General features: G+C 45.8%; 1 protein-coding gene across 1 annotated transcript in view; it reads right to left on the bottom strand.

Annotated features, from left to right (window-relative positions):
- The window catches only part of ADGRA1 (adhesion G protein-coupled receptor A1), a 1,405,372-nt gene that overhangs the window by 941,849 nt on the left and 437,290 nt on the right, over positions 1 to 26,233 (bottom strand). Inside the window, exons 8-9 of the mRNA XM_063962017.1 lie at positions 23,885 to 24,049; positions 3,379 to 3,577 (exon numbers count right to left, since the gene is read on the bottom strand). Of these exons, the coding sequence (XP_063818087.1) occupies positions 3,379 to 3,577; positions 23,885 to 24,049 (364 nt within the window). The remainder of the gene's footprint in view (positions 1 to 3,378; positions 3,578 to 23,884; positions 24,050 to 26,233) is intronic.

Here is a 26,233-nt window from a genome sequence, read left to right as displayed (position 1 = left end):
TTTGCACATACCTTGAATTTGGTGGTGCAGAATTTTTTAAAAAACGACAGGGGCGTGCAAGAGATGCTGTCGGTGGCCAGAAGAATTGCGGGACACTTTCGGCGTACAGGCACCACGTACAGAAGACTGGAGCACCACCAAAAACGCCTGAACTTGCCCTGCCATCATCTGAAGCAAGAAGTGGTAACGAGGTGGAATTCAACCCTATATATGCTTCAGAGGTTGGAGGAGCAGCAAAAGGCCATTCAAGCCTATACAATTGAGCACGATATAGGAGGTGGAATGTACCTGTCTCAAGCGCAGTGGAGAATGATTTCAACGTTGTGCAAGGTTCTGCAACCTTTTGAACTTGCCACACGTGAAGTCAGTTCAGACACTGCCAGCCTGAGTCAGGTCATTCCCCTCATCAGGCTTTTGCAGAAGAAGCTGGAGGCATTGAAGGAGGAGCTAAAAGGGAGCGATTCCGCTAGGCATGTGGGACTTGTGGATGGAGCCCTTAATTCGCTTAACAAGGATTCACGGGTGGTCAATCTGTTGAAATCAGAGCACTACATTTTGGCCACCGTGCTCGATCCTAGATTTAAAACCTACCTTGGATCTCTCTTTCCGGCAGACACAAGTCTGCTGGGGTTCAAAGACCTGCTGGTGACAAAATTGTCAAGTCAAGCGGAACGCGACCTGTCAACATCTCCTCCTTCACATTCTCCCGCAACTGGGGGTGCGAGGAAAAGGCTCAGAATTCCGAGCCCACCCGCTGGCGGTGATGCAGGGCAGTCTGGAGCGACTGCTGATGCTGATATCTGGTCCGGACTGAAGGACCTGACAACGATTACGGACATGTCGTCTACTGTCACTGCATATGATTCTGTCACCATTGAAAGAATGGTGGAGGATTATATGAGTGACCGCATCCAAGTAGGCACGTCAGACAGTCCGTACTTATACTGGCAGGAAAAAGAGGCAATTTGGAGGCCCTTGCACAAACTGGCTTTATTCTACCTAAGTTGCCCTCCCACAAGTGTGTACTCCGAAAGAGTGTTTAGTGCCGCCGCTCACCTTGTCAGCAATCGGCGTACGAGGTTACTTCCAGAAAATGTGAAGAAGATGATGTTCATTAAAATGAATTATAATCAATTCCTCCGTGGAGACATTGACCAGCAGCAATTGCCTCCACAAAGTACACAGGGAGCTGAGATGGTGGATTCCAGTGGGGACGAATTGATAATCTGTGAGGAGCGGGATGTACACGGTGATATATCGGAGGATGATGATGAGGTGGACATCTTGCCTCTGTAGAGCCAGTTTGTGCAAGGAGAGATTAATTGCTTCTTTTTCGGTGGGGGTCCAAACCAACCCGTCATTTCAGTCACAGTCGTGTGGCAGACCCTGTCACTGAAATGATGGGTTGGTTAAAGTGTGCATGTCCTGTTTATACAACATAAGGGTGGGTGGGAGGGCCCAAGGACAATCCCATCTTGCACCTCTTTTTTCTTTCATTTTTATTTGCGTCATGTGCTGTTTGGGGAGTGTTTTTTGGAAGGGCCATCCTGCGTGACACTGCAGTGCCACTCCTAGATGGGCCAGGTGTTTGTGTCGGCCACTAGGGTCGCTTATCTTACTCACACAGCTACCTCATTGCGCCTCTTTTTTTCTTTGCGTCATGTGCTGTTTGGGGAGTGTTTTTTGGAAGGGCCATCCTGCGTGACACTGCAGTGACACTCCTAGATGGGCCAGGTGTTTGTGTCAGCCACTAGGTCGCTTAGCTTACTCACACAGCTACCTCATTGCGCCTCTTTTTTTCTTTGCGTCATGTGCTGTTTGGGGAGTGTTTTTTGGAAGGGCCATCCTGCGTAACACTGCAGTGCCACTCCTAGATGGGCTAGGTGTTTGTGTCGGCCACTAGGGTCGCTTAGCTTACTCACACAGCTACCTCATTGCGCCTCTTTTTTTCTTCTTTGCGTCATGTGCTGTTTGGGGAGTGTTTTTTGGAAGGGCCATCCTGTGTGACACTGCAGTGCCACTCCTAGATTGGCCAGGTGTTTGTGTCGGCCACTAGGGTCGCTTATCTTACTCACACAGCTACCTCATTGCGCCTCTTTTTTTCTTTGCGTCATGTGCTGTTTGGGGAGTGTTTTTTGGAAGGGCCATCCTGCGTGACACTGCAGTGCCACTCCTAGATGGGCCAGGTGTTTGTGTCGGCCACTAGGGTCGCTTAGCTTACTCACACAGCTACCTCATTGCGCCTCTTTTTTTCTTTGCGTCATGTGCTGTTTGGGGAGTGTTTTTTGGAAGGGCCATCCTGCGTGACACTGCAGTGCCACTCCTAGATGGGCCAGGTGTTTGTGTCGGCCACTAGGGTCGCTTAGCTTACTCACACAGCTACCTCATTGCGCCTCTTTTTTTCTTTGCGTCATGTGCTGTTTGGGGAGTGTTTTTTGGAAGGGCCATCCTGCGTGACACTGCAGTGCCACTCCTAGATGGGCCAGGTGTTTGTGTCGGCCACTTGGGTCGTTGAGCTTAGTCACACAGCTACCTCATTGTGCCTCTTTTTTTCTTTGCGTCATGTGCTGTTTGGGGAGTGTTTTTTGGAAGGGCCATCCTGCGTGACACTGCAGTGCCACTCCTAAATGGGCCAGGTGTTTGTGTCGGCCACTAGGGTCGCTTAGCTTAGTCATCCAGCGACCTCGGTGCAAATTTTAGGACTAAAAATAATATTGTGAGGTGTGAGGTATTCAGAATAGACTGAAAATGAGTGGAAATTATGGTTTTTGAGGTTAATAATACTTTGGGATCAAAATGACCCCCAAATTCTATGATTTAAGCTGTTTTTTAGGGTTTTTTGAAAAAAACACCCGAATCCAAAACACACCCGAATCCGACAAAAAAAATTCGGTGAGGTTTTGCCAAAACGCGGTCGAACCCAAAACACGGCCGCGGAACCGAACCCAAAACCAAAACACAAAACCCGAAAAATTTCAAGTGCACATCTCTACACGACACATGACGTACTTCATGGGCTACGCGCTGCCGACGTCCAGTGTAGGAGGTGGTCATAATAATGTGACTCGACCATGTAGATTCTTAATGCGCTGTTAAATAAAGTTAATATTTTCAGGGTGCAAACTCAGGTTATGTACAAGATAAAATGATCTGAATGCTGACAAAGGCATTTTTATGGACATATTTTGAAATTCGGCCTATTTCTACATTTATGAGCACAGTTTGAGCTTTGCTATCTACAGATGTGGTTTTCTTCAAAAATGCCAAGTCCTGAAATAATAATAATGATCTGCCTGTATAAACATCATCTGAAGGAAATCATTAGGGGGGATAATCGTTATCACATGTTCAGCAACTGAAGTGAAAAAGAGTATTTACCAGGTTAAAGGCATGAAGATGTCTTGTCACTTCATGAGAGAAAGGGCAGTCTGTATAGTCTTCTTCTGCCCAGTGGCCAGTGCGGGCACACTTACGCCAGGCTTTGTGCTCTACTCCGCCTTCTGAGAAGAGCAATGAGCTGTGTGCAGACTGTCTGCAGAGGTGGAAAGCTGTCATGCCAGCTAACGTTCTAGGCCACCTACAAGAGAATAATCAATATAATAAAATTAGATGAATCGGAATATGGCAAGAAATTTTCAGGGATATTTTCCTACCCAAATGAGCTTACATTCTACCAGCTGGACCCATGGATCCTAAGGAACAAAAATTATGCATTCTAATAACCACACATGCAAAAAAGTGAAAAAGCAACTGGGTGCAGATGTAACGTAAACCACAGAAAGTCCACAGCCAGGGACAGATTAAATTACTATGGCTTCAAGTGGTTTTGCAGACTATGGGGTATATGCAATTGCGGTCGAATTCCCGAAAATGTCGAAAAACGGGACATTTTCGCCCCCCAAAAAATTCGACAATGCAATTCAGTACTTTTCATCAAAAAAACGGACTTTCCAAATTCGACTTTTTGAAATTCGACATTTGTCAAATTCGACATATCTGCAATGGTACAAATGCGGCAATTCGACAAAAGTATATTCAATTGAAGTTTGGAAATTCGACAACAGTGCTTTTAGACAGTAAATTCGTCATTTTCAATCCGCCACACTTTGGTGGCGGAATCTAATAAAAAAAATTTAAAACATGTTTTTTTTAGTGTTTTTTTTATTGGTAATAGCATATCTATTTATATTAGAAGGGATTAGGTACTTGGTTTGTCTATTTTGGAGGTACAAGTATTATTTATATATTTTTTTAAATATTTTTTATTTTTTTAAATGGAATGGTAAAAATCAGAAAAAAAATTGCGTGGGGTCCCCCCTCCTAAGCATAACCAGCCTCGGGCTCTTCGAGCCGGTCCTGGTTCTAAAAATCCGGGGGAAAAACTGACAGGGGATCCCCCGTATTTTTAACACCAGCATCGGGCTCCACTAGCTGGACAGATAATGCCACAGCCGGGGGTCACTTTTATACAGCGCCCTGCGGCCGTGGCATTAAATATCCAACTAGTCACCCCTGGCCGGGGTACCCTGGGGGAGTGGGGACCCCTTCAATCAAGGGGTCCCCCCCAGCCACCCAAGGGCCAGGGGTGAAGCCCGAGGATGTCCCCCCCATCCAAGGGCTGCGGATGGGGGGCTGATAGCCTTGAGAAAATTGAAAGAATATTGCTTTTTCCAGTAGTACTACAAGTCCCAGCAAGCCTCCCCCGCAAGCTGGTACTTGGAGAACTACAAGTACCAGCATGCGGGAGAAAAACGGGCCCGCTGGTACCTGGAGTTCTACTGCAAAAAAAAATACCCAAATAAAAACAGGACACGCACACCGTGAGAGTAAAACTTTATTTCACACATGTCGACACATACATACTTACCTATGTTCACACGCCGACCTCTGTCCACTTGTCCATGTAGAATCCACGGTGTACCTGTGAAAAAAATTATACTCACCTGATCCAGTGTCCAGATTATAATCCACATACTTGGCAAAAAAAAAACTTTCATTGGTGGGAACTTTGCGGTCAGCGGTGGGGTTACCCGCGGTCAGCGGCTGACCGAGGGTGACCCCACCGCTGACCGCAAAGTTCCCACCATTGAAAGTAATGGAGGGAGCTGTGCGATGCGCTGTCTGAGCTCAGACGCGCATACAGCCAATCAGGAGAGTGCCACGAAGTGGCGCTTCCTGATTGGCTGAAGAGACCTTTCTGTGACAGCAGTCACGGGGGGGTCTCTGCATTCGGGGAAAGGGGTCCTATGTGTAAACATGGGACCCCTTTCAGTCCGCCTGGTCCGGGTGTTCGTTTTGGTTTTTTTGCCAAGTACGTGGATTATAATCAGGACACTGGATCAGGTGAGTATAATTTTTTTCACAGGTACCCCGGATTCTTCAGTGACGAGGGGGGCGTGGCAGTCGGCGGGTCAACATAGGTAAGTATGTGTGTGTCGGCAGGTGTGAAATAAAGTTTTACTTTCACGGTGTGTGTCTCCTGTTTTTATTTGGGTATTTTTTTTCCAGTAGAACTACAGGCACCAGTGGGCCCGTTTTTCTCCCGCATGCTGGTACTTGTGGTTCTCCAAGTACCAGCTTGCGGGGGAGGCTTGCTGGGACTTGTAGTACTACTGGAAAAAACAATATTCTTTCAATTTTCTCAAGGCTATCAGCCCCCCATCCGCAGCCCTTGGATGGGGGGGACATCCTCGGGCTTCACCCCTGGCCCTTGGGTGGCTGGGGGGGACCCCTTGATTGAAGGGGTCCCCACTCCCCCAGGGTACCCCGGCCAGGGGTGACTAGTTGGATATTTAATGCCATGGCCGCAGGGCGCTGTATAAAAGTGACCCCCGGCTGTGGCATTATCTGTCCAGCTAGTGGAGCCCGATGCTGGTGTCAAAAATACGGGGGACCCCTACTCTTTTTGTCCCCCGTATTTTTCGGGTTTTGTGTTTTGGTTTTGGATTCGGTTCCGCGGCCGTGTTTTGGATTCGGATGCGTTTTGGCAAAACCTCCCTGAAAAATTTTTGTCGGATTCGGGTGTTTTTTTTACAAAAAACCCTCAAAAACAGCTTAAATCATAGAATTTGGGGGTCATTTAGATCCCATAGTATTATTAACCTCAATAACCATAATTTCCACTCATTTTCAGTCTATTCTGAACACCTCACACCTCACAATATTATTTTTAGTCCTAAAATTTGCACCGAGGTCGCTGGATGGCTAAGCTAAGCGACACAAGTGGCCGACACAAACACCTGGCCCATCTAGGAGTGGCACTGCAGTATCAGACAGGATGGCACTTCAAAAAAATTGTCCCCAAACAGCACATGATGCAAAGAAAAAAAGAGGCGCACCAAGGTCGCTGTGTGACTAAGCTAAGCGACACAAGTGGCCGACACAAACACCTGGCCCATCTAGGAGTGGCACTGCAGTGTCAGGCAGGATGGCACTTCAAAAAAATTGTCCCCAAACAGCACATGATGCAAAGAAAAAAAGAGGCGCACCAAGGTCGCTGTGTGACTAAGCTAAGCGACACAAGTGGCCGACACAAACACCTAGCCCATCTAGGAGTGGCACTGCAGTGTCAGGCAGGATGGCACTTCAAAAAAATTGTCCCCAAACAGCACATGATGCAAAGAAAAAAAGAGGCGCACCAAGGTCGCTGTGTGACTAAGCTAAGCGACACAAGTGGCCGACACAAACACCTGGCCCATCTAGGAGTGGCACTGCAGTGTCAGACAGGATGGCACTTCAAAAAAATTGTCCCCAAACAGCACATGATGCAAAGAAAAAAAGAGGTGCACCAAGGTCGCTGTGTGACTAAGCTAAGCGACCCAAGTGGCCGACACAAACTCCTGGCCCATCTAGGAGTGGCACTGCAGTTTTCTAGCGAGAGGATGAGTGCTTCCATCCTCATGTGAATCTGAACCACTAGCCATGAACATAGGCCAGGGCCTCAGCCGTTCCTTGCCACTCCGTGCCGTAAATGGCATATTGGCAAGTTTACGCTTCTCATCAGACGCTTTCAATTTTGATTTTTGGGTCATTTTACTGAACTTTTGTTTTTTGGATTTTACATGCTCTCTACTTTGACATTGGGCATCGGCCTTAGCAGACGACGTTGATGGCATTTCATCATCTCGGCCATGACTAGTGGCAGCAGCTTCAGCACGAGGTGGAAGTGGATCTTGATCTTTCCCTATTTTAACCTCCACATTTTTGTTCTCCATTTTTTAATGTGTGGAATTATATGCCAGTATCAATAGCAATGGCCTACTACTATATATACTGCGCACAACTGAAATGCACCACAGGTATGGATGGATAGTATACTTGACGACACAGAGGTAGGTAGAGCAGTGGCCTTCCGTACCGTACTGCTATATATACTGGTGGTCACTGTCAGCAAAACTCTGCACTGTACTCCTCCTATATAATATACTGGTGGTCCCCAGTCCCCACAATAAAGCAGTGTGAGCACAGATATATGCAGCACACTGAGCACAGATATGGAGTGTTTTTCAGGCAGACAACGTATACTGGTGGTCACTGGTCAGCAAAACTCTGCACTGTACTCCTCCTATATAATATACTGGTGGTCCCCAGTCCCCACAATTAAGCAGTGTGAGCACAGATATATGCAGCACACTGAGCACAGATATGGAGTGTTTTTCAGGCAGACAACGTATACTGGTGGTCACTGGTTAGCAAAACTCTGCACTGTACTCCTCCTATATAATTTACTGGTGGTCCCCAGTCCCCACAATAAAGCAGTGTGAGCACAGATATATGCAGCACACTGAGCACAGATATGGAGTGTTTTTCAGGCAGACAACGTATACTGGTGGTCACTGTCAGCAAAACTCTGCACTGTACTCCTCCTATATAATACAGCTGCTCACCAGTCCCCACAATTACGCAATAAGCACAAATATTATTAATAAACGGAGAGGACGCCAGCCACGTCCTCTCCCTAACATTTCCAATGCACGAGTGAAAATGGCGGCGACGCGTGGCTGCTTATATAGAATCCGAATCTCGCGAGAATCCGACAGCGGGATGATGACGTTCGGGCGCGCTCGGGTTAACCGAGCCGTACGGGAGAATCCGAGTATGCCTCGGACCCGTGTAAAATGGGTGAAGTTCCGGGGGGGTTCGGTTTCCGAGGAACCGAACCCGCTCATCACTAGTCCTGAGCATACACAAAGTACCGGTAATCAGAGGCCTAACTAGGGTTCTTGGAGCCAAGGGCAAGATTAAAAATGGCTCCCCTCTACCCATACACACATGGAAAAAAAATTGTCTTCCATTGCGAACAGTAAAAAATGCGTTCTCTCCCCAAAATTTAAAAACAAAATTTTGTGCGCATAGAAGGTGTAACGGACTCAGTCCCAGCTGGCTCATGAGGAGTACTTTTTGCCAGCCTGTTTCTGGATTCAGTTCGTAAGTGTAAAGAGGCAGGACAGAACTGTGTTATTATCACCTATACAGCATGCTGCCTGGATTCCCAATAGAACTGTAGAACTGGACATCACATATTATTGTGAAACATAATCCCTCTGTTATATGTGTTTGTGCTTATCAGGGAATAATGTCCCTCATTCCGAGTTGTTCGCTCGCTAGCTGCTTTTAGCAGCATTGCACACGCTAGGCCGCCGCCCTCTGGGAGTGTATCTTAGCTTAGCAGAATAGCGAACGAAAGATTAGCAGAACTGCTACTAAATAATTCTTTGCAGTTTCTGAGTAGCTCCAGACCTACTCACAGATTGCGATCAGCTCAGTCCGTTTAGTTCCTGGTTTGACGTCACAAACACGCCCTGCGTTCGGCCAGCCACTCCCCCGTTTCTCCAGACACTCCCGCGTTTTTCCCTGACATGCCTGCGTTTTTTAGCACACTCCCGGAAAACGCTCAGTTACCACCCAGAAACGCCCCTTTCCTGTCAATCATTTACCGATCAGCAGTGCGACTGAAAAGCGCCGCAGGATCCACAGCAAATCTACTAAGTTTTTAGTTAAATAACTAAGCGCATGCGCCCTGCGTGCCTTGCGCATGCGCATTTTGCAACAAATCGCTGCATAGCGAAAATCGGCAACGAGCGAACAACTCGGAATGATCCCCAATATCTCTAGCCTGATGTTTTGTACAGAATGCATATGACGATGTATATACAGTATATATGAATGTATTGGTTATTGTGTCACAGTTTGTAAAATAATGTTCCCCCCATGTGACTGCTCAGATAACCTGTTTGTTTGCTGTTGGAGATACAGCCAGTCTCAGATGTCAGTCCATACACCCCCCCCCCCCCCCTCATTCTTCCCCACACAACGGATTCCAGGCCACATAATCAGATTAATTAAGTAAGGTTAATTTAGTTAACATCTAGTGTGGCCCAGGGGACATGCCTGGACATGTGAAAGTAGATCTGATCTGAAACCGTTCTGTAGTCAGCCCCTTAATGTAACTGACCCAATACAGAGCCAGGGGGTGTTGCCTCATGGTAGGAAAGACAGGGGTTTGATAATAAAAAACAGGGGCTATTGTGTGAGTGCACTGAAATTCCTGGCCTGAGAGGAATGATGTGATTGGCTCCTGAAAGCTACTGGTAAGATAGTGCTTCCAGTGTGCTGAGGCCTAGAAGCATTGTTGTGATCCGCTGGTTTCAAAAGGCTACTGGGCGTGCACGGAGAGAGAGATCTGCATAGAAGGCCAGAGAGTGGATGCATCCCTGAAGTGCAGACACTGACTAGGCATTGCGGTGCTGTGAGTGGTGAGAATACGTGGTGCAGGACGCTGTGTGAGATGGTATCGCAGACCAGGGGACACAGAACCATGGGCAGCGTGTAACAGCAGGAGATCACAGCATACGTAATCCTAAACTACTGTGGGGACTTAGTAAGTAAGATACCATCCTGGCTTGCAATTGCTAATGTTATTGTGTACTGTGTGTGTATATTTACAATAAAGGGCATTTGCCACTTTACTAAACTGTTTACCTGAATGATCAGAGAATCCGTATCCTCACAGAAGGCACACACGTTTCGGCAAGGGGGTGTGGCCTCACTAACAGGGCATGGTTTCACTAAAATGGGCATGGTCTCACAGGGAAAGTCTACCTTACACCCCAGTTTTTGAACCTGCAACGACAGACCTCAGCCACCACAGGCAGAAAAAAAAATCCCACTATCTTAAGCCCAACACAGTAATGCCCCTTGCACCATATTATGTCATACACCGCAATGCCCTTGATACATTATGTAAAGCTTCTGATTACTTAAAAAATACCTGCTTGCTGCCAGGGGTTTCATGCACCGGGTGTAATGCTTTGTTGTCAGGGGTTTCACGCACTGGGTGTCATTCTTGTTGCCAGGGGTTTCAGATGCTGGGTGTCATGCTTGTTGCCAGGGGTTTCACGTGCTGGATGTCATGCTCATTGCCAGGGGTATCATGCGCTACATGTCATGCTCGCTGCTAGGGATTTCATGCTCCGGGATCCATGATCTTTTTCAAGGGGGTGCTTAAAGAATACCCTTGGGTACCATGCTCGTTGCCAGGGGTTTCACACGCTGTGTGTCATGCTCGTTGCCAGGGGCATCATGCGCTGGGTGTCATGCTCATTGCTAGGGGTTTCATGCTCTGGGATCCATGCTGTTACCAAGGGGTGCTTAAAGAACATCCCCCCCCACCCCACAGAGAGAGAGAGTGCGTGTGTGTGGTTTCATCCACCCTTACCTTCAGCTGGGAGCATGGGACTGTCTGTGAGGACTGCGGGGAGCTCAGGGAGCATGATGATGGAGTTGCGGTCACGCTCCCTCACAGCAGCAGCACCACATTGGCCCCGCACCAGTATGCGGTATCTCCCGCTACAGGAGAGGAGGGGGTGATGGTGCAAGTTTATCCCTGGGGCTGCTGTCCATGTGCGATGGGCTGTGCAAGGTGTCCAGGGGCGGGGACACCGGCGGCTCAGCTCTGCACTGGCTGATTCCTTCAGGCGGACAGTAAGAGAGCACTGTGGGAGGGAGGCTGGTAGCTGCTGCAGGAACGCCGCCGAGCACCACAGACCTAGCTCGGTGGCGATTTGGTAACGGGTGGGAGGGCGATGGCAGCAGCGCAACGAAGGAAGCAAGTGGGTGGGCGAGCAGGTACATTGCCCTGGCCAGCGGTGCTTCCCTTTGCTGGGCCTGCCACGGCGTCCAGTGCTCGCACCCCCCTAGTTACGCCTCTGCCGATAATTAGTATTTTGCGGCATAGGCCTCAGCTCCAGCCACATCTGAACACTCTGTGTGGGCATTCAGTGTATTGATGTTATATGTGAGGGTATGAATTTGGTATGGATGAAGGCATTGATATACTGTAGTTTGTAAATGATATTGACATAATGTGAGGGCTTACTGTACATAGACTTTAGGGTAAATATACTTATTAATTAAATGAGAGTGCTATTAATTTAATGTCGGATGGTTAAGGGTCAATAGTGCTATATATTAAAGGTGAATTTAATGGTGAAGGTGGTTGGGAGGAAGGCGAATGGTTGCTTTTGATTTAGGGGGGAATGAAATTAGCTGCGGTGACGCTGTCATTTACAGCAATCTGACTTTTTGCAGACATCGCCAAAAAATGTTCCCAAAAAGCATCAAATCACGGGTTTGCGCGGTCCCATGATTCGACCTATCCCCTTGCAAATTCTCGAAAACAGGATAATTGTCATAATTCTTGCCTTCAAAACCAGACAAAAGTGTAGGAGAAAATGGGGAAATTTGCCTGTACCCCCCAAAAAAGCCAAAATAATATAGGAAAATAGTATAGAAGTCTATTGGTGATCCTAATAAAAATATTTGGGGTACTTAAATTGTGTGAAATAGCTGTTACACTATATGCATTTAAAAAAAAAAAAAAAAAAATTAAGTAAGTAATAATGAAAAAATAAAAGTATATATTTGGGTCATTTTAAGCCACTTCAAAAAAAGGCAAAAAAAGAAAAATGATTACTGCCTACTGCAAACCTAAAAACATGTGTCCCACTCATAAAGCACCCCAATATACCTGACCTGTACCCCAATTTCTATGACTTTGTACCTTTTGTCCCTAGAAATGACATTATTATTGGCTAATTAAAAATAATTAAAAACTTCTAAGGGTGGTATTCAATTCTTTTCACCTACTTCCACACCCGTTCTGTTTCTGCTGACGGGCCCTAAGTGTCTAATTAGTCATTTAGGGGGTGTTATCTCAGGGGTTTTGAACCGAATCCTGAAATTTGTACCTTAAAATAGGGCTTTTCCCCAAGCTTATCACCTGCTCAGAGGTGGTGAAGTGAAATTTGCGGTATACCTATGGCGAATTATCACTGGTAATCACAGACAATTGAATAGGGGCTTATCGCCAGTTGCGATCTAATCTGTTTTTTTAGTTAAAACAAAATTTCACGGCTAACTGAATTGCCCCTTAATGTTAGTTCCCTATCATTTTTTTCAAACAGGGCTTCAACAGTCCAGAATCCAGAGCACAGAAGTAGAATGGAAATAAATGTCATAATCAACGTTATTCTTACAAGTCAGTCATCATCAGTACAGATATGTACATTCCATAGACCACGTGCAAAGCATACCCCTTAATACAGGTATATATCTACATCCAACTCTTTATAGCCTGCAGTTTCATTTGCAAGCCCTCACTGAACTTTGCTTACATCAATACACCCTGATACAGCCCATCTGTGCATCTAACCCTAAAGGCCCGTACACACTGGTCGATATATCGGCCGCTCTCTTGAACGGACGATATATTGCGGGACCGTCATCCAGTGTGTACGGGCGATACGTCTGTGAACTCCGTCGTTCATAGACGTATCGCGTCGGCCGCGCAGCACAGCCGACGGCCAATATATCTACCGATATATTGGCACGTCGCTGTGTGTGTACGGGGCGGTCGGCCGAACGCCCGTACACATGCTGCTGCGGCCGGCGGTGATTGACAGCTGAACTGGGCGGACATGTGTACACGCCCGCCCAGTTCATGAAGTCAGTCCCCGACGGATCGGGCAGTGTGTATGCTCAACACACTGCCTGATCTGTCCATAGATATATCTGCAGATCAATTGATCTGCAGATATATTTACTAGTGTGTACCCACCTTTAGAGTAGGTGTGATAGAAATGCGTTCAACTCTGCACTTCCCATACTTTCATGCGCAGAGATCCAGAGAATGCACCGTGCAACAATATTCAATATACATTCCACAAACAGACTTCTGTTTAACTTAGGGGGTAATTCAGAGTTGATCGCAGCAGCAAATTTGTTAGCAGTTGGGCAAAACCATGTGCACTGCTGGGGGGCAGATATAATATGTGCAGAGAGAGTTAGATTTGGGTGGGTTATTTTGTTTCTGTGCAGGGTAAATAGTACTGGCTGCTTTATTTTCACACTGCAATTTAGATTTCAGTTTGAACACACCCAACCAAACCTAACTCTCTCTGCACATGTTATATCTGCCCCCCCCCCCCTGCAGTGCACATGGTTTTGCCCAACTGCTAACAAATTTGCTGCTGCAATCAACTCTGAATTAGGCCCTTAGCCTCCAGTGTCCTACTTGTCAAACACAACACCAGTTTACTGCTGCCACTTAACTGAACTGTTTAAAGAACTTGTAGATGTTCATTCATATTTTCACCTCCATCACAGCTCCAAGCACCATTCCCTTACTCTCACATGAGAAGAGATAACCCTCATATGTTACACAAGGATGAGTGAGCACTAATTCCTCATTTATACACTATTACTTTTGTCAAACTTGTAGAGAAAACCTTGAATTAAATATTTATTTGTTGACGTTTTCATCTACAGTATATCATTCCACCCTTCCTACAATAACAACTTAAGAACACGGCTGTCAAAGCAACTCAAATATCTATTTTTGAATGGAAGCAACAGAAGTGTCTCTTTGCAGCTTTACACTAGTATCCGCTCTCTTCCTGTCTCTTTATTTGACATGTGATCTATAAAACATTGTAGAAACAATATCTTGCACTAATAATATATTTAAAGGGCTTAAAGGCTTCCAGCCATTTACACTGCATTCGCTTTCAAGCAGAGAATAATCCACAGACTCAGCACAGACTTGTGATATATACTTTAAAATACATCTTCTTTAACTTTTGGAAAGATGATCGATAAGGTCGAGAACATCTTTTTTGATTTATATCATATGACAAATAGCTCTTGGCATTAATTTGAAGCTCGATTAAATCATTTTTAAATCTACGGAATACTAACAAAAAGCAATATGTATTTTACAAAGAGGCACAGACCTAGAGAAACTTCACATTTTGGGGCAGCCCAATTAGGTAATATCTACTAACACTTTTTTTGGGATAGGTGCGGTCAATGCTATGAGGAAGGGGAAGAAAGGACAAAGGGGAAGCTGAGGAGGTGAAAAATATATAAATTAGTATTTGAGGAGGGCACAGGGTTGGTTATACTGTAGGGCCTGGAGCTGGGTGCAGGGCAGAGGAGAAGGGCTGTGGAGAGGGAGGAGGTAGAGCAACTGAATAGGGTATTATCTCCATCCTGACACTGCCTGTGGTAACCCTAGATGGCGGCCACACTGCGCTTCGTCATCCATTACATTGAATTATGCCTCTAAAATATTTGGAGTTGCCCCCTTACTCACCCCATTCCAACACCTATGCATCCCCTCAACAAGGGACAATTAAATGCTACTAAATAATACAGGGTGGACCTACCCCTGCCTCCACCCCCAATGCAAGCCAAATTGAGAAGTACTGCACCCACGTATTTAGCTTAGTACTGGTTCCTTTGTATGATGGTGACCAGGTTCTCCTTTAGGTAGCTACTAACTCACCATATCAAAGGTTGGGGTGCACACCTGCACCCAAAGTGGCTGCCGAAGAGCAGTGCTTTCCCGCCTGGTTGCTATCCACCAGTTGGAATAAAAAGGTAACAGAAAAGCACAATATCATACCCCCCATCCATCCTGCTTTTGACGCACTGTCTCGCTGTTTGGGCAGTGTCCCACTGACTCCGATGTTAATGATGTTTGGAGGTATGCAGTACGGCATAAAATTACAAACCACAAGGGATGATGTGAAAATAGGAATCCAAAGTGTAAAGAGGAAGAGACTTCTTTTAGGCATTTAATATCCTACTGAACCCCACAATTTCTCGTTATCTACAGGTTATTGCCCTAAGTTAAACCTATCAACCGTTAAACCCTAAGCACTACATCCCGGAAGATACAGAGCCCTGTGGCTATACTGAATTCAGGCATTTACATTCCCCTAAAGCATACTGTAGGTTAAGCCTTAGTTACTTGCAACACTAAACTTTCTAAATTTGCAAAGAAATAGACTGGGGCATTACTTAATTTATCCAGAATTTCTGATAGTGAGATATGAAAGCTGGCAGGATGAAACCAACAGACTTCTCTACTCAGAGCTCAAGAAGACAGCTGATTTATTTTGTGTTATGCTTGCTGTACCCACTAGAAAACAAAACCCAGCGGTGACCATTCCTATAGACTATTGGTTGCTTCTGTACAGAGCAGAGGAGAAGAACTTTATATAATTTGCTAGAAAATGATCTTATTTGGATCAGGGCAAGGAGCAATTTACAGTATTTCCAGGGTATTTTATCTTACAATAAAGCGTAGACAATAGAAAAAAAAAAATGCCCCATAGCAAAGCATAGAGAATAAGACCATGTCCAGTATTGTACAATAGGTCTATATAAAGTTATCCTCCATCGTAAATACAGCCATGCCGCAAACTGAAGCACAGTACATAAAGCAATATCCCATAAAGCACAATAAATAGAGCCAGGGCCCATGGAAAATCATATGTAAAGTTGTACCTCCATATAAGAGCATAGTATATAAAGGGAAGCCCCTAAATCAGTGGTTCCCAAACTTTCTTGAATCACTGCACCCTAGAGTATCAACATTTTGTATTGATACATTTGGGGGGGGAAATTGTGCCTACCTGTCACCATTAGGCTCAGTCATGTGGTGGTGCACAGTTGTGCTTCTAATTGTCTACATGTTTTATGATTGGCAGCCTCTAGTACTGGTTTTGCCTGTCACTATGGCCCTCATTCCGAGTTGTTCGCTCGCAAGCTGCTTTTAGCAGCTTTGCACACGCTAAGCCGTCGCCTACTGGGAGTGAATCTTAGCTTATCAAAATTGTGAACGAAAGATTCGCAATATTGCGAAAAGGCTTCTCTGTGCAGTTTCTGAGTAGCTCGAGACTTACTCTTCCAGTGCGATCAGTTCAGTGCTTGTCGTTCCTGGTTTGACGTCACAAACACACCCAGCGTTCGCCCAGACACTCCCCCGTTTCTCCAGCCACTCCCGCGTTTTTCCCAGAAATGGTAGCGTTTTTTCACACACTCCCATAAAACGGCCAGTTTCCGCCCAGAAACACCCACTTCCTGTCAATCACATTACGATCACCAGAACGAAGAAAAAACCTTGTAATGCCGTGAGTATAATACCAATCTTCATAGCAAATTTACTTGGCGCAGTTGCAGTGCGAACATTGCGCATGCGCAATTAGCGGAAAATCGCTGCGATGCGAAGAAAATTACTGAGCGAATAACTCGGAATGACCACCTATGACCATAAATAATTTGATTTGGACCACCAACCAGAGGCACCCCATGGTGCGTAGGCACACAGTTTTGGGAACCACCGCTCTAAACAAAGCATGCTAGAGCACATAAAAGACTGTCTTATAAAGCACAATGTATAAAGTTACCCTCCATATGCAAGCATAGTACAGAAAACCAAGCCCCTAAGCATAACAATGCCCTAAAGGAAAGCATAAGGTCATGCCCCACAGTAAAACATAGTAAATAAAGCTATTCCCTGTAGCAAAGCCTAGTGACCACAACTATACAATAATCTACTGTATCAGGAACAGCAGAGCATGTACAATAAATGAACGCCCCATAGCAAATTAGAGTACACAGAATTGTGCCCCATATCAGCCCAAGCCATAGCCCTTAGCAAATCATAGCAATTAAAACAATGCCCATAGTAAAGCACAGTGGGGGAAAAAGTAACAAGCCATAGTATAGTAAAAAATAAAAAAAAGCCATTGCTCATAGTAAAGCATAGACAATAATAAGATTTTACTTACCAATAAATCTATTTCTCGTAGTCCGTAGAGGATGCTGGGACTCCGTAAGGACCATGGGGAATAGACGGGCTCCGCAGGAGATAGGGCACTTTAAGAAAGCTTTGGACTCTGGGTGTGCACTGGCTCCTCCCTCTATGCCCCTCCTCCAGACCTCAGTTAGGGAAACTGTGCCCAGAGGAGATGGACAGTACGAGGAAGGATTTTTGTAAATCTAAGGGCGAGATCCATACCAGCCACACCAATCACACCGTATAACTTGTGATAAACTTACCCAGTTAACAGTATGAACAACAACATAGCCACGGTTCCACCGAAAAACTATAACATAACACTTATGTAAGCAATAAATATATACAAGTCTTGCAGAAGAAGTCCGCACTTGGGACGGGCGCCCAGCATCCTCTACGGACTACGAGAAATAGATTTACCGGTAAGTAAAATCTTATTTTCTCTAATGTCCTTGAGGATGCTGGGACTCCGTAAGGACCATGGGTATTATACCAAAGCTCCCAATCGGGCGGGAGACTGCGGATGACTCTGCAGCACCGATTGAGCAAACAGGAGGTCCTCCTCAGCCAGGGTATCAAACTTATAGAACTTTGCAAAGGTGTTTGTCCCCGACCAAGTAGCTGCTCGGCACAACTGTATTGCCGAGACCCCTCGGGCAGCCGCCCAAGAAGAGCCCACTTTCCTAGTGGAGTAGGCCTTAACCGATTTCGGTAACGGCAATCCTGCCGTAGAATGCGCCTGCTGAATCGTGTTACAGATCCAGCGAGCAATAGTCTGCTTTGAAGCAGGAGCGCCAACCTTGTTGGCCGCATACAGAACGAACAAAGCTTCAGTCTGCCTGATTCTAGCCGTTCTGGTCACATAAATCTTCAAAGCCCTGACTACATCCAGGAACTCGGAATCTTCCAAGTCCCGTGTAGCCACAGGCACGACAATAGGTTGGTTCACATGAAAAGATGAGACCACTTTTGGCAGAAAGTGAGGGCGAGTCCTCAACTCTGCCCTATCCACGTGAAAAACCAAGTATGGGCTTTTATGTGATAAAGCCGCCAATTCGGAAACACGTCTTGCCGAAGCTAACGCCAACAACATGACCACTTTCCACGTGAGGTATTTCAACTCCACAGTTTTGAGTGGTTCAAACCAAGGTGACTTGAGGAAACGTAACACCACGTTAAGATCCCAAGGCGCCACCGGAGGCACAAAAGGAGGCTGAATATGCAGCACTCCCTTCACAAAGGTCTGTACTTCAGGAATAGAGGCCAATTCTCTTTGAAAGAAAATGGATAAGGCCGAAATCTGGACCTTTATGGACCCTAATTTTAGGCCCAAAGTCACTCCTGTTTGAAGGAAGTGGAGTAGACGGGCCAAATGGAACTCCTCCGTAGGAGCAGCTCTGGCCTCACACCAAGAAACATATTTCCGCCATTTACGGTGATAATGTTTTAACGTCACGTCTTTCCTAGCCCTGATCAGGGTAGGAATGACTTCCTCCGGAATCCCTTTTTCCGCTAGGATCCGGCGTTCAACCGCCATGCCGTCAAACGCAGCCGCGGTAAGTCTTGGAACAGACAGGGCCCCTGCGGCAGCAGGTCCTGCCTTAGAGGAAGAGGCCACGGATCCCCTGCGAGCAACTCTTGCAGCTCCGGATACCAAGTCCTCCGTGGCCAATCCGGAACAATGAGTATTGTTCTGACCCTGCTTCTTCGTATTATTCTCAACACCTTGGGTATGAGAGGAAGAGGAGGAAACACATAGACCGATCTGAACACCCAAGGTGTCACCAGAGCGTCTACCGCTACCGCCTGAGGGTCCCTTGACCTGATGCAATACCGCTTTAGCTTTTTGTTGAGACGGGATGCCATCATGTCGATTTGAGGCAGTCCCCAACAATCCGTGATCTGTGCGAAGACTTCTTGATGAAGTCCCCACTCTCCCGGATGCAGGTCATGCCTGCTGAGGAAGTCCGCCTCCCAGTTGTCCACCCCCGGGATGAACACCGCTGATAGCGCGCTTACATGGCCTTCCGCCCAGCGTAGAATCCAGGTCGCTTCTGCCATGGCCATTCTGCTCCTTGTTCCGCCTTGGCGGTTTATATGAGCCACTGCCGTAACATTGTCTGACTGAATCAGAACCGGTTTTCTCCGAAGCAATTCCTCCGCTTGACACAGGGTGTTGTATATGGCCCTCAACTCCAGGACGTTGATGTGGGGACAAGACTCTAGGCTTGACCAGGGACCTTGGAAATTTCTTCCCAGTGTCACTGCTCCACAGCCTCGGAGGCTTGCGTCCGTGGTCACCAGGACCCAGTCCTGAATGCCGAACCTGCGACCTTCTAGTAGGTGAGCACTGTTCAGCCACCACAGGAGAGATACCCTGGTCCTGGGATACAGGGTGATCCTTTGATGCATTTGTAAATGGGACCCGGACCACTTGTCCAAGAGGTCCCATTGAAAAGTCCTCGCATGGAACCTGCCGAAAGGGATGGCCTCGTAGGAAGCCACCATCTTCCCCGGGACCCACGTGCAATGATGCACTGAAACCTTTTTTGGTTTTAATAGGTTCCTGACCATGGCTATGAGTTCCTGAACCTTTTCGATCGGAATAAAAACCTTTTTCTGGTCTGTGTCTAGAATCAGCCCCAAAAAGGTCAGATGCGTTGTAGGGACTAGCTGGGACTTCGGTATATTGAGAATCCAGCCGTGTATCTGCAATGTCTTCATGGACAGAGACACGCTGTCCAGCAACCTCTCCCGAGATCTCGCCTTTATGAGGAGATCGTCCAAGTATGGGATAATTGTGACCCCCTGCCTGCGCAGGAGCACCATCATTTCTGCCATTACCTTGGTGAAAATTCTCGGGGCCGTGGAAAGCCCAAACGGCAACGTCTGAAATTGGTAGTGACAGTCCTGCACTGCAAATCTCAGGAACGCCTGATGCGGGGGGAATATCGGAACATGAAGGTAAGCATCCTTTATGTCCAGGGACACCATCCAATCCCCCCCCTCCAGGCTGGCGATGACCGCCCTGAGTGATTCCATTTTGAACTTGAACCTCTTCAAGTACAGGTTCAGAGATTTCAGGTTTAAAATGGGTCTGACCGAACCGTCCGGTTTCGGGACCACAAACAGGGTTGAGTAATATCCCTCTCCTTGCTAGAGATGAGGAACTGTGACAATCACCTGTTGAATATACAATTTTTGGATTGCTGCCAACACTAGCTCCCTCTCTGACGGGGAAGCCGGCAGAGCCGATTTGAAAAATCGGCGAGGAGGCAAGTCTTCAAATTCCAGCCTGTATCCCTGAGAAACAATCTCTAATGTCCAGGGATCCACCTGCGAGTGAACCCAGACGCGGCTGAAAAACCGAAGACGAGCCCCCACCAGATCTGCCTCCCCTCGGAAAGCCCCAGCGTCATGCGGTGGACTTTGCAGACGCAGGGGAGGACTTCTGCTCTTGGGAACTAGCTGTGTGCAGCTTTTTTCCCCTGCCTTTCTCTCTGGCAACAAAGGATGATCCACGTACCTTCTTGTTTTTATTGGAACGAAAGGACTGCATTTGATAATGAGGTGCCTTTTTTGTATGCTGCGGGGGGACATAAGGTAAGAAATTTGACTTACCAGCCGTAGCCGTAGAGACAAGATCCGAGAGGCCGTCTCCAAACAACTCCACCCCTTTGTAAGGCAAGGACTCCATATGCCGCTTTGAATCGGCATCTCCCGTCCACTGCCGGGTCCACAAGAGCCGCCTAGCAGAAATAGACATAGCATTTATTCTGGAGCTTAATAAACAAATGTCTCTCTGAGCATCCCTCATATACAAGGCAGCATCTCTGATATGCTCTATGGTCATTTGAATGGCGTCCCTATCTAAGGTGTCAATTTCCGTAGATAAGGAATCTGCCCATGCCACAACCGCACTACAAACCCAGGCCGACGCCATAGCCAGTCGAGCAATAGTACCGGAATTATTTATTATTATTTATTTATTAACAGTTTCTTATATAGCGCAGCAAATTCCGTTGCGCTTTACAATTTGAAATAACAATAACAAACTGGGTGATAACAGTCATAGAGGTAGGAAGGCCCTGCTCGCAAGCTTACAATCTATAGGGAAATAGGCATATGTACACAAGGAAAGGTGCTATCTATTGCATAGAATGAACAGACATGTGAGGATATGTGTGGACTGTACAGAGTGGATGTAATTTGATAGGAGGAGGAAGGAGAAGGAGAGAAGGAAGGAAGTCAGTCAGGAGGAGAAGTCATGGAGAACATGCAGAAGGAATGATTCTTGGGATGGCAATCTTTAACTTGCAAGTATACATTTTATGTTAGCAATTGAAACTGTTTGTGAAACTTATGTCATGTTGTTTTATGTTATATAACGAAGGAAGCATTAGATAAATAATTAGTATATATATCACTACTGTGTATATCTTATTCTGTACGATTTGATCTGCCTGTAAATAAATAATCATATAAAAAGAGCGGTAATATTCAAGCTTGAACTCTCTTTAAGGAATCTTAACTTCATAATTTCACAAGTCATATATATATATATAAGGACTGCATATATTTATCAGCCAATTAATTTGTAAGCCTGACATAATATATTTGCAGATATATATGATAACGCATATTAATTTAAATATATCCATATATTAATAACCATATATGTTATATTAAATATTAATATTCATAAATATGATTCCATAAATCAATATTGGAATAACCGGAATGATTGTAAATGTGCTTTAAGGTAATTTCCTGCCTGCGATCAGCAGGTTCCTTGAGGGAAGCCGTATCCTGAGAAGGCAGTGCCACCTTTTTGGACAAACGTGTCAGCGCCTTGTCAACTTTTGGCGAAGATTCCCAGCGTATCCTATCAGTTTGTGGAAAAGGATACGCCATGAGAATCCTTTTGGGAACTTGTGGTCTCCTATCCGGAGATTCCCAAGCCTTTTCGCACAAGTCACTTAATTCAAATGAGGATGGAAAAGTGACTTCAGGCTTTTTCCTTTTATACATGTGTACCCTCGTGTCAGGGACAGGGGGTTCCTCAGTAATATGCAAAACCTCTTCAATGGTAATAATCATGTACCGTATACCCTTAGCCACCTTCGGCTGTAATTTTGCATCTTCATAGTCGACACTAGAGTCAGTATCTGTGTCGGTATCTGTGTCATCGATCTGGGATATGGTGCGCTTCTGAGACCCCGAAGGACCTGGCACCCCAGGGACAGGCATGGACTGGCTACCTGACTGATCCCTAGCTTCTGCCTTGTCTAATCTTTTATGCAATAGATTGACATTTGCATTCAAGACATTCAGCATATCCACCCATTCCGGTGTCGGCGCTGCTGACGGCGACCTGACATTCAAGCACTCCCCCTCCACATTAAGCGAGCCTTCCTCGTCAAACATGTCGACACACGCGTACCGACACACTTCACACACACACAGGGAACCCCTTTCCTGAAGACAGTATCCCTGTCAAGGCCCTTTGGAGAGACAGAGAGAGAGTATGCCAGCACACACCCCAGCGCAATAACCCTGGAGACCAACACAAAATGTTTTTCCCCAGCAGTGCTGTATAATATGTAAACCGCCAATTATGTGCCCCCCCCCCCTCTCTTTTAAGTACCCTTTCACCGTGTGTAAGCAGGGGAGAGTCCGGGGAGCTTCCTCTCAGCAGTGCTGTGGAGAGAAAATGGCGCTGGTGAGTGCTGAGGGAGAAGCCCCGCCCCCTCGGAGACGGGCTTCTGTCCCGCTCAAACTTAGTAAAATATGGCGGTGGCTCTTTTATATACATGTACAGAGCCCACCTGTACATGTATATATAGTCTTTTTGCCATGCAGAGGTTTATATTGCTGCCCAGGGCACCCCCCCCCCCCCCCTGCGCCCTGCACCCTTACAGTGACCGGAGTATGTCCTCAGTGAAGCTGAAGGCTTCTGCCGCCTGACGACTTCTGTCTTCTGTACTTCTAGCTCTGTTAGGAGAACGGCGGCGCGGCTCCGGGGGTGGACGCCCAGTAAGAACCTGCGTTCACCCCCTCTGGAGCTAATGGTGTCCAGTAGCCGAGGAAGCAGAGCCTATCTTTGACAAGAAGGTCTGCTCCTCTCTCCACAGTCCCTCGATGCAGGGAGCCTGTTGCCAGCAGTGCTCCCTGTGAAAAAGTAGTAAAAGGTAGAAAAAAAAATCCAAACAAAAATGCTTCTAGGCAGAGAACTCTGGAGAGCTCTCTGCAGTGCACCCATCTTGCTCTGGGCACAGTGTAAAACTGAGGTCTGGAGGAGGGGCATAGAGGGAGGAGCCAGTGCACACCCAGAGTCTAAAGCTTTCTTAAAGTGCCCTATCTCCTGCGGAGCCCGTCTATTCCCCATGGTCCTTACGGAGTCCCAGCATCCTCAAGGACGTTAGAGAAAAATCAATATCTGATCGTAGAGCATAGTTAATAAACCACGCCCCATAGAAAATGATAGCAGATAAACCCATAGCTTATAGAAAAGCATAGCACGTAAAGTCATGAACCACAGCAGTATAGTAAATAAGCAATACTCATTTATTAGCAAACCATAGTAGATAAAGCCATACACACAGTAGATAATGCTATGCCTGATAGCAAGACAAAGGAAATAAAGATTTGGGCCATAGAAAAGCATCAAAGATAAAACTAGAGCCAAAGAAAAAACATCTTTTACATCACACGATAGAATACATACTGAATATTCACCTATATTCTCCTCTATTATTGATTATTCTTTCCACGGGACAATAAGGTGCTTCAGTTTCCAGAACAAGAATCTCGATCTGCTTAGAGATGCTTCCATAAGAAGTGTTCACTTGACATTCCCAAACACCAGAGGCCTCCAGGTCAACGCTGGTCAAAATGAGGTCACTGTAAAACATGACCAAATCCGGTCAGACACTAGTTATAGCCAATGATTTTAGTCCCAAAATTTACATAGCTATACCATTCCAAACATAAACTACAAGAGATAAAAATGGTAGTAAAAGGCCCTATACTGTATGTCAAGATGTAGGACAGGCAGGTTTTAGCTGACCCACAGGAGTACATAGGAAATCCCCAGTGGGCACCATCCCTTCCAATTTCAGGTTCCAGACCGCACTGTAGAATTATACATGGTTACTCTATTAGAGTGTCAGTTATCTGGTACAGAAGGATGAACAAGTATGCTTGGTTTGTTTCTTTAGAAGCTACACCTACAGTATGGTAGATTCGGCCTCCTGCCAAGATTAGCAGATGGGTTAACAGATCTAATGTTTTCTTGTGTAAAAATAACATTTAAAATATACTGTAGCATTCTGCACACTAGGAAAATATCAACACGATGTGCATCGGCAAGTGTGTATGCACTTACCTATCTCGGCACCCCCGCCGACACTGCATCGATTCTAAGTCCTCCTAGTGTGTACCCACCATAAGAATGTACAGTAGTTGAAATAAATAAAAAAATTAACCAACACTTAATCATGTTGGCAATAACGTAGATAACTGAGCTTTTTTTTATACAATGGCATGTGTTTGGCCTTGAAAAGACCTAATATAGTTTTCAATGATTTTTAGACACTGCTGGTGTGCGTGGGGGAGATGTGGCCAGGATCCCAGCAGTCAACAGTCAGAATACCGCAGCGACATCTCGACAGAATCCTACCGGGTCAGACATTAGGGGGTGGGCTGGGGTTAGACTGTGAGTTTGTGTGTGTGTGCGTGGGGGGTGTTAGGGTTAGGCTGCTGGAGGGGCAGTTAGGAGTCGGCCGTGGGAGTGGATGGTTAGGGATAGGCTGTGGGAGGGGGGGGTTTAGGGTAGGGTTAAAATATTTATAGGGATCATTCAGGATTTTGACCATCGGGGTGCCACTGTTGGCACCTTAACGGTAGGGATTGTGAATGCTGGAATTTTGCACCCAATACCCCCATGTGGGTCCTCTATGTATTAATGTAAAGTGTGTTCGCTATCTGCCAAGATTATGCACTGTGGTATCCATGTTGTCTGCAATCTGTGACCTCTCTACTACATCCTGACAGTGGCTGGCCACACCTACAATGCATGGGGCCCTACCACTGCATTCAACTAGTGGGCCCTTCACGCCCCAGTCTAATACTGGGGACAGGTATTGAAGATACATCTGTAACATCCCAACAATACACATGGACAACAGAAAACATCATGGACTTCTATGACGTTAATAATAAATCTTGATCTGCTTCGTTATACATTCTATACCTCTAATATATTTATAACTGCCAACTGGGAAAACATTGTTCTATACATTAAAATACAATGTAATCATTTAAATACTAATTTTAATTATATGCTGTTCCCCTTTAAGAAATCCAGATTCCTTTATATTGTTTAACTTTTCCAAGCATACAACAACCATGGCCATTGATTAGACACAAGCAATACAATATATTGGCAGGTTCATCATTCAGAACAGCATCTGTAAAGCGCGTTACACATCAGTGAGAGCTATAAATACAGATTGTGCTAACAAAGAAAAGAACTTCCAGATAATTTGATCTTCAATTTGTTTTTCTAAAAATGGCAAGCGGACAAATCTTAAATATAGGGGCCCTTTGTGAAATGCTGTCAGGCAGAAAATAGATGAACATCAGGAAAACAATTGTAAGACGTCAGCTATAAGCAGGAGAAATAATAGTGCCCAGGCACCAACTGAAAGAGTTTGCTGCGTTTTAATGCCATTCTGCTCAGCAGCTGATCAGCCAGGCATGTCCAGATCTATTCCTCAATGCTAATATGTCAATGGATTTTTCTGTAGCAGAAGCTGGTACATCAGAATAGAATCATGTGCATGGGTAATTTGTGCTTGCATATTATATTATTCATCAACAGCTCCCCCTCGAGGAGGCATCATTGCAAGTAGTAAAAAACATAATTACTCAATTATAAATACATTTCAAGTGCAATAGTGTGACATATTTCAGCCTGCTTACTTTTCATCACTATCTTATAAAAATCTTATCTTTATGATATACTGTAGGGACACTTCATTAAAATGAAACTCATCTCATCAGGGACAGAACAATAGCTTTTGC

This window comes from Pseudophryne corroboree, chromosome 3, assembly GCF_028390025.1.
Source record: "Pseudophryne corroboree isolate aPseCor3 chromosome 3, aPseCor3.hap2, whole genome shotgun sequence".
Lineage (NCBI taxonomy): Eukaryota > Metazoa > Chordata > Amphibia > Anura > Myobatrachidae > Pseudophryne > Pseudophryne corroboree.
The sequence above is the reverse complement of the archived record's forward strand: the minus strand, read 5'-3'. Positions and strand labels throughout refer to the sequence as shown.